Here is an 18,236-nt window from a genome sequence, read left to right as displayed (position 1 = left end):
TTGACAAAGTAGAGAATTCATCAAATATAGAGAAAAATGGAACAGCAGCCCATGGGGGAATCAGACCTACATCTGTAAAGAAAAACCAAGAGGCTCTATCGTATCCACAGTTCTTCCAAAATTGCATAACCAACATGACTTCAAATAGTTAATACCCTGTCTTAAAAGTTCTGTTCAAAGCAGGCATCCATGGTACCATGAGGAAATAGATTCAAAGACAGGAAAAAAAAATGAACTTTTAAGATTTCAACTTCACTACCTAAACCTACATACCAAGTCTCTGCCTAAGTCACTTCGAGCTAAATTAGCCTGGTGCTCAGTTCCACCCACTCCGTCCCTCTCCCTGCTATGAAAAGCTGCTGACTTCCGTAAGTAACAAATCTTCATCCCAGAAAAATGGGCAAGCCAAGAGATTTTACCCTCTGATGTGGCATCACTGACTTGCACGACAAAGAAACAGTCTTACACTTTAAACTGGAATGCAGATTTTACATATTTCTCAACTAAACAATGCCACAGGCAGAGCCATTCTGCAGTCCACACGCAATCCCTGCTTGCTCACCACCTTTCAGCATTCCTTGGTTCCATGCAATTCAGACCTCTGGGAACTGTCACCAATACCAGTCTTTTCCACTCCTCTCTCAGAAGGAGCCTGTCTATTCCCTGCCCATCGTTAGCCACAGAAAAAGCAAGCAACCTTGCAAAAGAATGTGTTTTCCTCTGCTCTAACTAAACCACCCCATCTCCTGGGATTTATCAGCATTTCAGGGAGCACTGTACAAGCAGCACACTCACTCCTCCACGACCTAAGCAACACTGTTGCCATGGCAACTCTGATAGCTTAGTTCAGAATAAAACTCCAGATATGCTGAGCACAGAGTTCCCAAGACAGAAAAAAAACCAGCCACATTTGCTGCCTCCATTTGGGGCTCTTTCACAGCAAACAGCACCCTAAGACAGGTACCTTGTGGTTTTGTGTAGACACACTGAGTTAAGCTATTAAAATCATTAGCATATATGAATATGATATAGGCTCCCACACCATGAGCAGCACTGAACACTTCCCATACCCTTTTGTGTTGTAGTAGAGATGGACACAACACTCCAAGGTTCAAGCATCAATAGCAATCTTTATTGTTCACAGCTCATATTTATATGGTTTTGAAAAGCAGTGTGTTGTTCACAATTGGCTGGTGACTTGTTGCCACCCAGTTCAGTGGCCAATAGCTGCCCCCATACGCGCTCCCCAGAGACTGGCCAGCATCGAGTCCTTGCAGTTAAGTCCTTCCACTTTCCAGTGCTTTCTTCCTTAAAGATTTTTACCTCCTTTTTTCACAGGTACAGGCTGATCAAGTCAAGGTCAAGGTTACTTGTGTCTGTGAGGCCTTCAGGCCAGCTGTTAGCCATCATAGTTCCCCCTTTTTGTTTTTCAACTACAAAGACTGTCTTTATCATGCTCTGCAGGGCCTTTTGCAGACACGATAACAAAAATGACACAATGAGCAAAACAATTATGGCAATACAAAAAATTATAAGCCCAGTTGGAATGAGGCTCTTCACCTAGATTGATAAACTTAACCCTTCCAGCCAGTGATCTATCCCAGAAAATCCTCCATATAACACATGCCATCAAACTCTTCACAACTATGTCCATGAGCTAACAAAAGAAAAATCAATAGCATGCTGCATGCTATCTACATCTATAGCCAAAGCACTCAAAATTAAGGAAGTTTCATTTACCCTTTTTGCTACAAAGCAAGCCAATTATTTAATCCAGAAACTATCAGGGGTAACATTTTGCTTTACTGTTCCAATTCTGTCTCACATATCATGTTGCAGTGTGTAATTACACATCCTTCTTCTGATAATGTCCCTAAAATGTCTAACTCTTGGGGTTCAAGTAAAGCAATAGGGAAATTGTCATCCAAAACATCCCATAGTTCCATACAGGGGATTTTAGCATTACAGTTGTTCTGGGAAGAGCATCACATTTTGACAACATTTTGTGTTACTTGTATACTTTGTGTGTGTAGGATGCCCCACTAAGCAGGTGTGAAAAGGTCGTTCTGGTTGTGCCACAGATGCACAAAATCACATCTGATTCAATGCGTGGAGCAACCATACCCAAACATTGTTACTGTTCCACAGCCATCAGCTGAGGGGCCGTCAGAGAGGCATTGCTGGTTGTGATCCAGAGCAGAGGTAGAGCAGGGTGCACACACTGGGCAGGTACCCATCGAATACCGGCATCTGTAGAAACACAAGCATAAACACGCCCCCAGGTGACAAGGTCCCAGGGACCTTCCCACTTGCTGGTAATGAGGTCCCATACCCATACCTTAGGCTTCGGCAACTGGACATCACTAGAGGACTGCAATGACAAAAAATTATTTAAAATAATAGGGTTTTCAGAGTTTGGCAATATCATAAGGTGATTCAGTGTATACAGAGCTTTGGCCACCCTACTTCGAGGGGTTTCACCAGACATTGTCCCTTTTTGTTTTTCAAGAATGCACTTCAGAGGGCTGTGGGCACGCTCAACAATGGCTTGGCCTGTAGGGGAATGAGGAATGCCAGTGAGATGCAACATGCCCCATAATTGCAAGAATTGATGAGTTTTCTGCGAGATATAGGCAGGGCCATTATCAGATTTAACGGTGCGGCCAGCGCTGCAGCAGAGCAGGGCCCAGCCCAGCCCTAGCAGGTCATGTGGGCCATGTGGTGGAACGCAGCCTGGCCTGGCCAGTGTCCAGTTACCTGTTCAAAAGCCAGAAGCAAGAGAGCTTTTATTCATTTTTAAATGTGATTTCACAGAGGTGTGTTCAGCTACCTCAAGTGGTTTAACAAGGTGTCAATATTCAAAACTAGCCAGCTGATTGGTTCTGTTGGGTCCAGAGAAAGCTGTTAGCAGTCCTCACAGAAAATCACTTCCATAACTGATGGATTTTCTCTTTACCTAAAAACCAAGCTATGTTAAACCATGACATTCTTCACCCCTTGTCTCTGTGAATACACTTTAAAAAAGTATCAAAATTACATTCAATATGCAACTTCTACTTATAACAATAAAAACTACTAAATTAAACAGAAGGAAAAAAATTCTTACACTAAATTCTCCACCCCTAGACATTTCACTAAAATTACAATATAAATTTTCCACTATCATTCTATTTAAACTTATGACTTAATACTTGCTTTGCCCTTTATTTCTCCTAATTAATCATTATCTCATAGCTTTCACCAATTGCATGCATTCTCCACCAAAAGATGTAGTGGTTTCGGTAACCGGGCGGAAACACCAATTAAGTGTAATGGTTTTGGTTTGCCAATCCCAGTTTTCCAGCCAACACACCAATTAACGTAGTGGGTCTAGCACTGGCCAAATGCCAGTGCACCCACTAGAATTATTTACTCATTTTCTGTTGCAAGATAAGGATTAGGAGGAGGGCAAAACAGGTTTTAACTAAAAAACAAGCTATGTTAAACCACAACACTTGGGAAAGTTAACTCAGGGTCACCTTTAAGAATATTAAACAAGGATTATAAATGTGGGGTAGTTAACCCTAAATAGGGTCACACCCAGTTGATGATACCTAGAAGTTTTTGTGCATCATTTAATGTTGGGTCTTGGTTGAAAATTGAATTGTTTGTGGCTGTATTGTTTAGTCTAACATTTTAACTCCTAAGTATTTCCATGGGGGGTTGTTGTTGCACCTCTTCAGGTGCAATTTGCAACCCAAACTCTTGCAGTGCTTGCATCAATTTTGGCTGAATCTGTAAAAAGCCTTCTTTGCTGCGTGATTGACAGAGAGCACTGTAAATACAAACTTTGGGATATCATCAGGATGTAAAGGAATGGTAAAGAAACAGTCTTTTAAATTGACAATCAAAATGTACCAACTAGCAGGTATCATAGTAGGAGATGGCATTCCAGGCTGTAAAGCACCCATATTTCCATAACTGTATTATTTTTTCTTAAGTCATGGAGTAACTTCCATTTACCTGATTTCTTTTTAATAACGAACACAGGGGTGTTCCATGGACTTGCTGATGGCTCAATATGTCCTTGATTTAATTGTTTTTTAACCAACAATTAAAGAGAATTCAGTTTTTCTTTTTCAAGGGGCCACTGATCAACCCATACAGGTCATTCAGTGAGTCATTTTAAGGCTAATGTAGGATGCTTTATACCCTTCAGCACAGTGGCCCCTGTTAAAAATCTGTTCCCATCCCCATGCTGACAAGACATCCCTTCCCCATAGGTGAGTGGCACAGCAGTAACATAGGGATGGGTCGTGGATGTCTGTTCTTCTGGATTTTTAACACAGGCTTACTACTCAAGTAACTTTGTGTGGTACCTCCAAGGCCAGCAATAACAGATCCTACAGCTGTGGTGGGCCATGACTGAGGCCATGTGTTAGCAGATATGATAGTAACATCTGCTCCAGTATTTATCATCCCACTAATCTTGATGTGGGATGGATTTGCCTGAGGCATTGTAAGAGTACAAACCACGTTTGGTCTTCGATCAGATACAACCTAAGTCCAGTATACTTTAGGTTCCCCCATCAAGCCAAAGCCTCAGTTTTCTCGCAGCTTTGAGTCTGTTTTGGGAACACAAGACTTGAACAAAGTACAAGTTGAACAATACAACTTTTAGCTGGAATAGGTACAGGAGGAGTAGGTGTTGATACCATAGCACATATTTGTCCAGTATAGTCTGCGTCTCTAACTCCAGGGTGGACAAAAATACCCTTTAACGTTGCACTTGATCATCCTAATAGTAATGTACTTAATCCTTTCCCAGTAGGCCCATGGGCCTCGAGGGGGATTTTATATACCTTTAATGAGTCTCTAAGTTATAATGTCAGTGATAGAAACATCCATGACAGCTGATCCTCTTGTTTTCCCTGTGAGCCGGTCACATAGGCCTGCACTGGAGAACAGGAAGGTGCTTGTGTCTGCAAGCTCTTCCCCTAGGCGCTCTTGTTCCTGTTTCCCTATCCACTAAGAGGTTGTCCATTAGCGTGGAATTTGGACTTGCATTGCTTGGCAAAATGACCGCGTTTTCCACATCGGTAACAGTTTCCCACTACAGGCACAGGTCTCCATTTCTGGCATGTTCCCAATGAGTTGGACCTATGGGGACAATTTGCTTTCCTGTGGCCTAGTTGCCCACATCCATAGCATTGGTATGACCTTAGAGTAGCTGCCAAGGAATCACCTAACAAATCAGCAAACATTTTATAGGATACAGTTCCAACTTCAGCACATGCATCAATCATTTCATCTAAGGATGGATTTTTTCTTCGTAATAGGTCTATAGCTTTCTTGCAGTCTTCATTTGCATTGTCTCGTGCCAATGACAGTATCAACAGATTTTTTGCATCGCTATTTACTATTTGCTTTTCCATTGCATCTTTTAATCGTTCTATAAATTGCATATAAGGCTCTTTGGGGCCCTGCTTAATTTTTGCAAAACTCTGAGTTGGTGTTGCCAATGCCATGTTTCCCACTTCCATCAGGGCCTGCATTCCTAAATCTGTTGCCTGCGCCAATATCAAAGGATTTAGGCGTGCTTGCAACTGTGGGTTATTTACGGGAGGCAATCCCAGAAGTTGAGGGACCCCTGCCCCAAAGCATGGATCTTGCTTCGGCAGCGCTAAATTACGCAGCCCTTGCTTTTCCGCATATTGCTCCCAGGTGGACTCAAACATTAGGTATTGCATCGGGTTACAGAGCAATCTCGCTATTTGCTTGATATCAAAGGGTGTCATTTCACCTTCAGCTAGAAGCCGTAACATCCTTGCTACGACTGGAGAGCCCAGTCCATGTTGGGTGGCTAGTTGGCGTAGCTGGGAGAGAATTTTAAAGGCGACACATATGTAGGGTGCAGTCCCATTGTTTTGCGGCTCTTGGCCACTTGAGAACAGTGGCAATGCAGGTAAAGAAATTAGTTCAGCAACTTCGTAATCTCCATTAGCAACTGCCATTGATTTCATCTGTTGCCAAAAGCTAACTGGATTGTATGCTGAGATAGTAGCCCCAGTCATCCCACACACAGGCTCTTGGCCACCCAAGAACAGACGGGGCATTGGTACAGAAAGTCGTTCAGCGATTTCGAGATCCCCACTAGCAAATGCCTCCAATTTAAAATGCTGCCAAGACCTAACTCGATCATATCCTGAGATAGCAGCTGACACTGGTTGCATGGTAAAAACATCCTCCTGAGGGCCAGCAGGGGGGCGACAACTTGGGCTTCGCCTTTTAGGATCCCGCAAATCTGTTAATGGAAGGGCTTCCTTGGGCTTCTCAGGCTTTGGCTGTGGACACGGTGGGATGCAGTGTCCTGCCACTCCGAGTGCTGGCAGCTCCCTGGTGGAACTCTCAGCACCGAGCGCCGCTTGGCTCCCGGCTCCTGTTTCCATGCTGAGGTTGTGATTGGGCCTATCAAGCACTGGCGGGGCTGTCAGCAGAAGTTTATCATCACTCCAGTCATCCATAGGCAGAGGAGGAGAGACTGGGTTTGTGGTAACCAGGGGTGCAGGACACGGGGGTGTAGGTGTACATGGCGCAGGCGGAGTTGCAGAGATAGGAGGCACGGATGACGGCTGCTTCCCTTCTAGTTTCTCGCCCGTCGTTTCCACCTGCGAACTCAATGTGGCACCTACTCTCCCAACCGCTCCCTTTTGAGCTCCACTATCACCGGGTGTCTTGGCACATGGTGCCGGTGGTGCCTCAGCTGCTGCTTTTGCATTTTGCTCAGGTTTCAGCAGTTTCAAGGTATCCAGCACCAGCCTCCAGGAAGTCATAATATTTTTAGCAGTCTCATCACCACGAGAGGCTGAATCAAAAATCAATTCACCAGCCCGTTCCCAGTTTTTAATAATAAATGCAGCTTCTATGGTGGCATCTACCCCATGGTTCCTACACCACTGCAATAAAGTACGGAGTGCCTTTTTATCACATTTTATCCCTCGTTGGACCAACATAAGGGTCCATACACTCACTATAGCTTTTTCTTCGGTTGACACTTGAGCTTTTTCTTTGGTTGACACTTGAGCTCCCATTGTCCCCAGTGGCCCACCTTCTTAATTGTAATTCCAGACCTTTGCAACTCTCCACGCTTCAGAATATACTCCTTCACACACCGGAGCCTCCTGATTCACAGGTGCACTCTTGGATTCTGGACTATCTTCCTTCAGTTCACTCTGAGAGAAAGCAGGAGCTGGGACTCTCTGAGCTACCACCCCGTGAAAGGGCGTTGAGGCCAGGTGGGCAGCCCTGTTAAAGTCACACGTGTCCTCTGGGTTGGCACAAAGGGTCTTGTTCTTGTAGGAGCCTGTCACAATTGCATCCTCACTCAAACGTTCAATTCCATTCAGCTCATCCTGGAAAAAAACAGAAGAGACAGTGAAAGCCTGCAGATTTTATGACCATTTTTTCTATTTAAAAGCTGCACATTTCCCCTTCTTCCACTCCACCACCTTCCAACATGAAAAGGACATTCAGCCTTCATGAATTCTACTTAGCACACAATCCCAGAATGCTCTGGCTTGAAAGGGATCTTAAAGACCACCGACTTCCACCTCCTTGCCATGGGCAGGGACATCTTCCACTAGACCAGGTTGCTCCAAGCCACATCCAGCCTGGCCTGGAACACTTCCTGGGACAAGGCAGCCACAGCCACAACATGATATTTCCAGTATCATCTCATCATCACCCCCTTCCATTACTGCCATGCCAGCCAGCAGCTTAGACTCCTTGTGTTTCACACGTGCTGCCAGTCCAGCCAAGCTGACTCTGACAGCAGCACAGGCTGCCTTGGTCTCTCCTGGGCAGGAAATCTGCCAGGGGCTGAAGTGTTTCCTTACGCAGGCTGCTGCTGCTGCTGCTGCTGTGCTTTCCTTGGCACTCAGAGAATCCACAGGATTACGAACAGAGAGAGGCTGACGGGCACTTTTCTGACTACGATCTGCTGAGCAACTAAGAAGAAGTTACAGTCAGTTACATATTTATTAGAACAGCTTCCCATCTCCAACAAATTCCTCTCAACAGTTTAAGTCTATTGATCATTTCAATCAACCAATTTCTACTGCAGAACTAGCAGTAAGCAATAAATACAGCTCTCCAGCATGAAGCAAGTTTATAGAGCAGCTTAAACAGTTGCAGGTTGAAGATGAAAAACAGAAGAGTATTTCCTCATCATGGACTCTGAGTCATTAAATAAAATTTACCAATATAAACAAAACAAAACACACACCCCCACACATCCCTGCAGTTATCAGTTATTTCAGCTGCTACAGGAAGGGTTTGATGCTTCCGTTTTCCTTCCTCTTGAAATCCAGGCCTTGAATAATTCTACCTTATATTCTTATTTGTCAAAGTAGAGGATTCATCAAATATAGAGAAAAATGGAACAGCAGCCCATGGGGGAATCAGACCTATATCTGTAAAGAAAAACCAAGAGGCTCTATCGTATCCACAGTTCTTCCAAAATTGCATAACCAACATGACTTCAAATAGTTAATACCCTGTCTTAAAAGTTCTGTTCAAAGCAGGCATCCATGGTACCATGAGGAAATAGATTCAAAGACAGGAAAAAAAAATGAACTTTTAAGATTTCAACTTAAGTACCTAAACCTACATACCAAGTCTCTGCCTAAGTCACTCAGAGCTAACTTAGCCTGGTGCTCAGTTCCACCCACTCCGTCCCTCTCCCTGCTATGAAAAGCTGCTGACTTCCGTAAGTAACAAATCTTCATCCCAGAAAAATGGGCAGGCCAAGAGATTTTACCCTCTGATGTGGCATCACCGACTTGCACGACAAAGAAACAGTCTTACACTTTAAACTGGAATGCAGATTTTACATATTTCTCAACTAAACAATGCCACAGGCAGAGCCATTCTGCAGTCCACACACAATCCTTGCTTGCTCACCACCTCTCAGCATTCCTTGGTTCCATGCAATTCAGACCTCTGGGAACTGTCACCAATACCAAACAGTCTTTTCCACTCCTCTCTCAGAAGGAGCCTGTCTATTCCCTGCCCATCGTTAGCCACAGAAAAATAGAGCAACCTTGCAAAAGAATGTGTTTTCCTCTGCTCTAACTAAACCACCCCATCTCCTGGGATTTATCAGCATTTCAGGGAGCACTGTACAAGCAGCACACTCACTCCTCCACGACCTAAGCAACACTGTTGCCATGGCAACTCTGATAGCTTAGTTCAGAATAAAACTCCAGATATGCTGAGCACAGAGTTCCCAAGACAGAAAAAAAACCAGCCACATTTGCTGCCTCCATTTGGGCCTCTTTCACAGCAAACAGCACCCTAAGACAGGTACCTTGTGGTTTTGTGTAGACACACTGAGTTAAGCTATTAAAATCATTAGCATATATGAATATGATATAGGCTCCCACACCATGAGCAGCACTGAACACTTCCCATGGCCTTATGCAACCTCTGCTGAAGCCTCTGTCTTCAAGCTGCAGCACTAATTGCTTCCAGGCTGACAGATTTTTCAATTCTTCTAGCTCGACAGGCTTACGTACTCAGCAAAACAAGTCCCAGTTTTAGGAAGCAGCTTTGAGAATTCCAAATGCAATCCCCCCAGCTCCAACTCAAGACTCACATCATTTGTGGCTGAGCTGACTCGTCCACATAGGGGGTGAAACTGGGCAGTGGGTGGGGCACTTCCGAACCAGAGCTCACAGTGCTGCGAGGACGCTGCGGAAGGAAACACAACATTAACAACACAGCGATTCTTTTCACTCTCCACATCCCTCTGCATTCTGCATCTCCCTTTTCCTCATCTTCTGCTCATTTGGAGGTTTTCTTTTAGACAAAACTAAACTTGATGGAGACTTTTCCAAGATGAATTCCCTAATGACACAGTCACAGCCCACCAGCTGAACACTGGCATCTAAAAGGCGAGGCACACTCCTCCTGCACGTCCTCACCAGCCCCAGTTCCTCTTATTCTGAGGGAATGTTTTGTACATATTGAGGGAGATATATACACATTATCCTGGCCAGGCTGGGTATTCCTCATTTTCCACAGATGCCACAGTTCTCATTTGACAGCCAAAATTGTCCCAATTCTATGATTATAGTCATTCCCTGTCCACCAACAGCCTCCAGAATTGTAGTTTGTTTTTTTTTTCAATTTTCCCATCAGAGACCACTGCAGCACCACAAAAATCCCTTAACAGTGTTAAGAATGAAGTTCTGTATGTCTAATTAATAAACAACAATATTTAATTTAGCAGCAATTTTAATTGAACAGCAATTTTATATAAATGAATACAATCAAGTATATTAAATATAATGACGCATATAAAAAAAATTGGCAGTGATTAATTAAGTATGATTACAGTTTGTATAAAGCATAAGCAAAACTGACCAGGGTACAGGGAGGGCTTCTCACCATGCCTCACATATGAAACAAAGTAATCCAAACACAACTTATATACTGTTTGCTAACACAGATTCATCAACATTTTTCTGTAAATCTCCTTCTATTTTCGATTCTTGGAGTCTATGTCACTATTTTGCATAGTGCATGCTCCACTGGTTGCTAAGGAGTCTCCTGGCTTTTCGGTGGTCTTTTCAGAGGAAGACTCGCAGTCTTCCTCGCTGCCCTCTGAATAACCTTTACAGGTTGTACGTGCACTAAGCTTTGTGTTATGTAAGTAAGCATTATGTTCCAAATTTCATAGATAAAACCACAACTTGGATTCCATACCTGGAATCGTCCCAGCTTTGCTCATTCCAAGGCCGATTCTGTTTTCTGGAATCGTCCCAACTTGGATTGTGTCAAGGCCGATTCTGTTTTGGGATCTTGCTTATCTCAGTACTACATCCTGTATCCTGTTTTTCACATGTAACATCTACAAAGGGACCCATCTGCTTTGTAACACTAATCACATATACTTTTCTTTTTTATTTCATAACAATTATTTTCTAAAATATTGATATAGTAACAATTCAGCATGAACCATATCCATTTATCACAACAGCTTCCAAGGTCTGAGGGCGATTGAGAGATGGGACTTTGCTTGGTGCAAGCAAGAAGCCAATTTATTGTTTCTACAGCTCAGTTTATAAGCTCTTACAGCTTCCGGTAGAATTTTCCACTGCCAAAGCAATAACCACAATATTTATGTTTCCTGGTAACACTGCTCAACCAGACTTGCATGATTTGCTTTAGACAAAGCACAACATTCTTTCTGGTTTCTCCTTTACATTCTGTTTGCTGTTCCCAGGGCTTCAGGCCCACCAGGTGCAAGACGTCCACACCATTCATTGACTGTGCAGTACTTTTTGCTCTACTGCTCAGCTGTCCCCCCACAGAAGTCCAGTAGTAAAGAGAAGAGGTAGAATTTAGTCTGACAACACACTATTCTCATCTGCCTATTTCAATTCCCTGAGACTCTTCAGCACAAAAAAAGTTACTTGCTGGGAATACTTCACCAACTCACTCCTCTTTTCCATCATTTCCCAAACTGCTTCCTGAGGCATCTTGAAACCAGCAGAAAGGGAAACCCCTTCTTCCCTGTGCAGGTTTTAATATGTCAGAGCATTCACCAAAGGTTATTCTTGAACTGCCCTTCAGTGGGGCAGAATTAAACATCCTTCTCTCTTCTGCCAGAAACAGGATATTTTATTCCAGTAAATCTAAGAAATTTCATTAAGAGGGGAGCACAGACTACTCTAAGGGCAGACATTAAAAGAAATATGGAAGCATCCAGAGACCAGAATGAATGTTTTAAGCAGCATAAAGAGATGGGCAAAAGAAATTTTATATTAATACTTCTTCCTCACTCTTCTCAGCTATATTAAATCTATCATTTAGTTAACTTTTCCATTCATTTAACCAAACTGCTTTCTATCTGAAAACAATGTTCCTGGAGTTTCCCTAAATTTTAGCCTGGTTGCATCCCTCCCTCATTCAAGATTTTATTACCAAGCTTCACTTATAACAATGTCCATATTGAGAAGACAAAAATACTTTCGTCATCTCAAAGCCTGAAGTTTTTAGCTTTTATGTATTCTTCATGTATTTGTGATTCTGTAGACTGTTAAATGCCTCAGTGTAACTTCCAGCACTTTCCCACAGTGAACAGGCGCTTATTGGCACATTCCTAAACTTTTGTTAACTCTTGCCTGTTACTTCTCCAAGGACATTTTATTTTACACCACGTAATCACTGGCATAATAAAGGTAGGGAAGGAAGGCAGAAGACAGGAGGGGAGATTACCTAACCAACTGCTCCTCTCTTTGGACAATAATGGCCAGATATTCCAATTGCCCAATCCTATCAAATGGAAGGACTGAATTGTGAGCACTGGTTTTTGCCATATTGTGTACCTGAAGGCTTTCAAGGAAAGCTTTGCTTTTACATTGTCATTCTAACATGGTCTGGAAAAGCTTCTGTTCCACACCACGTGACCAACAGAACAGACCACTGGGGACACAAGCACCATAAAGTCACCCTAGGACATCCAGGCATCAATCTCGTGACTTGCTATTCTTCCTTTCTCAGCTACAAAGAACGTGGCAACACTGGGGCTTATCTGAGCACCTGTGAATCAATCCTGATCTCACAGGATTGATTCCCTTCACACAAGACCTTCCATCACTTCTCTAGAACAGCCTAAACACCTGTAGCACAGCTGTTCCTTTTGATGTTTACTTTAAGCCATTGGAAGCTACTCTCTGTCATCCTATTGCCAGGATAAATATTCCATTGATACAGCACTTGAATTCTTTTGATCTGCGCTCTTCTGTTTTCCTCACAAGCACTTCAAAACAAGATGTGCAGAATGCTGTATATGCCTTCTTTGCACAAGACAGCCAGCAAGCTCTTCCTTCACTTTGTATTTTCCAAAATAATTCAACTCTTACGCTTCTACCTTATGGATTTAATTAATTCCTGGCTTCTCTCCCCTTCCAGGGCTCATGTTTTGCCTCTTACATTCCTTTTCCACCCTCCAAACATTTCTGCCAATTCTTCTGCTTAGCAAGAATTTCCTTTTCTTGATTTTAAAACTCCACAGAGTTTTTTGAACCTTATTTGAGCAATACCAGCCTGCTAAACTTGAACTGAGTACACATGGCCAGGGACTCTTTAGAAGGACAGCAACCATTCACAAGGGCATGCAGAGACAGGACAAGGGGGAATGGCCTTAAGCCAAAGGAGGGTGGCTTTGGATGAGATATTGGGAAGAAAATCTTCCCTGGGAGGGTGCTGAGGCCCTGGCACAGGTTGCCCACATAAACCTTGGCTGATCCATCCTTGGGAGTGCCCAAAGCCAGGCTGCATGGGGCTTGGAGCAACCTGGGCTAGTGGAAGGTGAAACCAGATGATCTGTAAAGTCCCCTCCAGCCCAAACAATTTCATAATTCTATATCTTAATCTGCAATAGACACAAACCACAGGCAAAGGAGAAAGACACCACCTCTGTTTTGGGGTTTAGAAGTCATGAGCTTACACACACCTTCCTCTTTTTTCCTCATCCATTTACAGCCACCTTACCCTGCTAGATTTCTGAGGTCCTGCACTGAGTTCTTTCTGCAGGCTGGACATCACCTGTCCCTGCCTGAGGGGCTGCACATTCTCCCTGGTCAGGAGGGGGTGGCTGTCTCCTGGGACATGACCACCTCTCCTTTAATCCTGTCTTTAAAAAGAAATGGATACCTCTAAGGTGAGGTAGTGACCTGAAACCTGACAGAGAAAGCTTTCCTAAGCCCATTCACCCCGAATTTCTGTGCAGCCAAAACACACTGCTTAAATACCCAATTATTAGAGGGACTTGGGGGCTTAATTCCCCACTACTGGAAATATACGGGAAAAAAAGCCCATCGTGACAGTGAAGAACGGCAAGCAGGCCATATGAGCAGCAAAAGCCACTAAGATTAAGCCATCTCCCTCCCCACTGATTCCTCCTTTCCTTGCCCCGAGACCCCCCTCACCCTCCTCACAGGGGCTGCCGACGGCTGTGCTCCGCCCAGGGGGAGCCTCAGCCAGCCTTAGTCGGGATCCTCTGGTCCTTCACCGCTTAGACGAGCGGGTTGCAGCAGGCGGGAGGCACAGCCCAGCCTCGAGCCCTGCCGGGGGGCGGCGGGGCACAGCGGCGGGGACTCCCGGGCACCGAAGGGAGGCGAGGCTGTTGGTTCCCCGGGACGCACCGCCCCACGCCGGGACCGGGCACCCCGCGCTGTCCGGGCACAAAAACACGTCTCAGAGCGCCAGAGCCGCCAGCGCCAAGTACCTCATACCCTAAAGCCCCTCACGGATCCCACACAGACACAGCCCCTCACGGACCCCCACAGCCCCTCACGGACCCCACACAGCACCTCGCAGACCCCCAGAGACACCCACAGCCCCACACACCTCACAAACTACAGCCCCTCACGGATCTCCGGGTACCCCTCAGCCCCGCGCGCCTCACGAATCCCGCAGCTGTCAGTCCCGCACACCGCACAACTTAGAGCCCCTCAGCCCCACAGGAATGCCACAGACAACCCACAGCTCCTCACGGGCTACACACCTCACGGCTTCCCGAGCGCTCCTCACGGGCACGGCAGCCATCAGTTCTGCGAACTTCACAGCCCCCCACACACTCCACTGATCCCCGAGGGTCCCTCACGGCCCACCGCTCTTCAGCCCCCACCCCGACCCCACAGGCGCGCAACCCTCACGGATCCCACAAACCTCAGCCCCGCGCATCTCACAGCCCCTGAGACCGCCGCAGTTCTCCACGGACCCCACGGACCTCGGCCACGCACACCTCTAACCCCACAGCACCTCAACCCTCACCTCCTTACAGACACCACCGCTCCTCATGCCGCCTTAGCCCAGAGCTCCGCAGGCTCCGCGAACCCTTCCCGGACCCGCCCCCACCCGGCCGGACGTACCGCACACAGCTCACGGCCGTGCGAGTCCCCGCCAGCAAAATGGCCAAGTACAACCGCCGCCTTAATATTCAAGCCTCTTCCACCTCCCCATTGGCCATGCCCCGCCCCCCCGCCGATTGGCGCTGTCCTGCGTCGCTCCAAGGCATCACGGGAAATGTAGTTTCCGCCTATCCAGCGCCAGCCGACGGGAAAAAATAAATAATTTCAAAATTCATGCGCTCGCAGTTTATCTCATCTGAAAGGCATACTCCTGTTCCTGCTCGCGTGTTTTCTCGCCCCTTCCCTCTACTAACCGCTGGCACTCACTGATTCTCCACGTTATATCTCTGTCTTAAATTCATCCGGTCTTTTTTCCTGAGGCGCTCACTTCATGCAACTGGCGAGGAGTTCTGCTTTGGAGTCACAAAAACACCTCACTTTTTGGATGAAAAATATATATGTAATATATGTTATAGAATAATTCGTGCTTATGTAAAATATATGTATGTAATAAATGATGCCTGTACGAAAAGTCCTTAAAAGTTTTAAACCACAAGCCGCAGCCAAGGAAGGGTTGCGAAACCACAGCTGGCAGCAAGGAGAAAGACCACATTTACAAAAGAAAAAGCGTGACTCTGTGCGAAATGGGCCCTTTCTTCATCGCTTCCTAGAAGTGGCGTTTGTACAGCCCAGCACAGAAAAAAAAAAAAGAGACCCCATGAATACCCCATGAAGCAAGAAGAAGAATAGGAGAACCTCTGCCCCAGGAGGAAAAAACTGTATGAAAACTGACTGGACTGAGACAGCATCCGTGAACAGAATAGATCCGATGCTGTAGAGGGCGGACCTGTGTTCACCCAGCGCCGATCCCCGGGCTCGGCACTGGTTGTTTTTTTGTTTTGTTTTAGGGGTTTTTGTTTTTGGTGTTTTGGGTTTTTTTTGTGGTTTTTTTTTTTTTTGGTTGTTGTTTGGTTTTTGTTTTGGGTTTTTTTTTTTATTGTGGCTGTGATAAACTGTGGTAACTTGTTTGTTCATCAAAAGAATTGGAATATTAAAGGAGGAAATATAAAATTAAAGTATAAGGGACTAGCTTGCTTGTTAGGAGATAGGGGAAGCATCTGTGAAGTTGGGAAACAGCAACTTGTGGGTTTTACTAAAAAAAAAAAACAATAAAGAAGCAACTGCTACAAACCGCAAGGCTACAGGCATATTGCAAGGCTATAGACATATTGCAAAACCGCAAGATCACAAGTATGATTAATCACCATATAGGGAGCTTTTTGTAGCTTTTTTGCAGACACAGGCTAAGGATGTCGGGGGCGGGCCGGAGCTGATTATGAAATCAGCGACCACCAGGCAACGGCCACCGGACTAGACAACGCAGGAGTGCTCCGGGTACGCCCATCACTGTCCAGAGCCGATTGTGAAATCAGCGATCACCTGCCTCGACACAACGCAGACACGATGCAGAGGGATGCTCAAGCTACGCCCACCGCTATCGCAAGAGACGCGAATGAAGAAACCTCCAAGAAACTATAAAAGAGACTGAATAAGGGAGTGGGGTGTGGGGCACTGCAGTGTGGGACACTGCAGGAGGGGCGGCTTGGAGACCCCTACCCACCCAGCGCTGTTTTGCTTGCTACTGCTTGCTGTAATTAATAAAATTCTAATTGACCTTAAAAAGGCTGAATCAAATTATTCGCCTCAATTTATCACATGGCTATCTATGACCGAATTTCCGTCGCAAAATAAAAATCTATTTTATTAATTGTTAATTCGGCTTGATCATTTTACCTATAACACATACCTAGCCTCTCCCAAAGTGGCTCCCAGAAGTGTATGGCTGTGCTAATGTGATACTTGTGATAAGTTGGAAAGGACTCTTTGTTCATCATTAAGGAAACTCAAATAAAGGAGAAGACTTGTGTAGATAACAGGAAGACAGAAACAGCAAGACAGAAACTAGCTAGTGTGTTGATTACTTAAGCTGATTGTGGAACTAGAACTTAGGTGCATATAACATATAACCTTATGTAGAAAAGATCATTACAGGGCTGTGAACTTTCACCGAGGAGGAAGAGAGGAGCTTTCCTCAAACGACCAGCAGAGAGTAAAGACCCCCTAGCAACAGAGGGCGCAAGCGCAGAGTACACCCAGCGATACCGCGGACACGGAAGAAAAAGAGCATAAAAGACTGTGGGAAAGGGGAAACGGTGTGAGCCGTAGGCGGAGCGCTGACTCCCCGGCTGCACCTAGCGCTGTTTGCTTGCTGTAACCGATAAACTCCTGATTGACTCTCGAAAGGCTGAACAAATTATTCGCCTCAGTTTATAGCAGTCTGGTGCCGTGACTCGGATAAGGGCTATCCGTTGGAAGCTCCTCACGGGGAGCCGCCCTCGCTGCCTTGGCAGCGAGCCCCGCTGAGGAGTCTCCCCTCTGAGACCCTTACCGACGAACCCAAATCCGGTCGCAAGCAAAGAATAGCCGGCAACCCCTTAATCTTTGTGCACGAAGTCCCGGGCGAAGACACAGGATTATGTAAGTACCTTTCAGTGGTCCTTCGGGGCTACTGAGGTTGCTCCGTTTAAAGGGAACGGGGTCTGCTCGGTTGGGGTTGGGATCCCGGAGTGTGATGAGTGAGACGTCTCTGTGAGACGACGTGGGTGGGGACCCACACCCGGCGACGGGGTGGGCCACGAATTGAGGGAAGCGTGGAGGTGTGTGTAAGAAGGAAGATGGGACAGAGGAAAAGCAAGCCCTCTGGTCCCATGGGTGGGGGAACCCCTGTAAAGCTTCCCCAAATGCCTCCAGATAGCCCATTAGGACTAATGATTAAAAATTGGGATGCCTTCCCCTCCAGGAAAGGAAAGGACAAGGTGAAAATGGTGCACTACTGCATGGAGGTGTGGGGAGGGAAACAGATAAGAGGGGACCATTTGTATTGGCCAGTGTTTGGCTCATTTGAGGATTAGATATGTCAGGCTTTAAATATTTATGTGAATTCTAAAGAGCCCTTTAACTTAGAGGAAAGTGAGTATGCCTCCCTTTAGATAGTGGGGGAAACTTGCACTAAGTTGTTTGCACTTAGTACTAGGGAGAAGAAGAAAAGATCGAAAGAGGATACAGACTTATCCGATTCCACCACTCCACCCTACATACCTCCTCTCCCTCCACCACCTCCTCCACCACCTTCTCCCCCACCCCGTTCTCCTCCCCGGAACCTTTACCCACCCCTACCTCCACATTCACCACAACATCCTGAACCCTCTGCCCCGGTACAAGATGACTCAGAGGGGGATGAGTTGAATGTTGAGCTCCAGGGAAATAACCAGTGGG

General features: G+C 45.6%; 1 protein-coding gene across 8 annotated transcripts; it reads right to left on the bottom strand.

Annotated features, from left to right (window-relative positions):
• Positions 1-1,110: 1,110 nt before the first annotated feature.
• LOC128808402 (mitotic checkpoint serine/threonine-protein kinase BUB1 beta-like) lies at positions 1,111-14,975 on the bottom strand. Of its 8 annotated transcripts, none has more exons than XR_008437456.1 (4): positions 8,366-8,638; positions 7,875-7,986; positions 4,003-7,391; positions 1,111-2,250 (listed from the first exon to the last, which is right to left on the bottom strand). XR_008437456.1 is itself a non-coding variant. In XM_053979448.1 (4 exons), exon 4 carries the CDS (start codon positions 7,068-7,070, stop codon positions 5,001-5,003), a length of 2,070 nt encoding a protein of 689 aa, XP_053835423.1. In that variant the 5' UTR covers positions 7,071-7,391; positions 7,875-7,986; positions 9,635-9,729; positions 14,922-14,975; the 3' UTR covers positions 1,111-5,000. The 8 variants fall into 8 exon arrangements, 7 of the variants coding, with proteins under 7 accessions (XP_053835423.1, XP_053835426.1, XP_053835420.1 ...); XM_053979448.1 differs by lacking the exon at positions 8,366-8,638 and adding exons at positions 9,635-9,729; positions 14,922-14,975 and having other exon boundaries at positions 1,111-7,391; XM_053979451.1 differs by lacking the exon at positions 8,366-8,638 and adding exons at positions 9,635-9,729; positions 14,824-14,867 and having other exon boundaries at positions 1,111-7,391.
• Positions 14,976-18,236: the final 3,261 nt, after the last annotated feature.

This window comes from Vidua macroura, chromosome 6 (assembly GCF_024509145.1).
Source record: "Vidua macroura isolate BioBank_ID:100142 chromosome 6, ASM2450914v1, whole genome shotgun sequence".
In the NCBI taxonomy this organism is placed as follows: domain Eukaryota; kingdom Metazoa; phylum Chordata; class Aves; order Passeriformes; family Viduidae; genus Vidua; species Vidua macroura.
The sequence above is the reverse complement of the archived record's forward strand: the minus strand, read 5'-3'. Positions and strand labels throughout refer to the sequence as shown.

Excerpts from the sequence above, each read along its gene's own strand:
- LOC128808402 (XM_053979448.1), bottom strand. The coding sequence starts at position 7,070 with ATGGGAGCTCAAGTGTCAACCAAAGAAAAAGCTCAAGTGTCAACCGAA.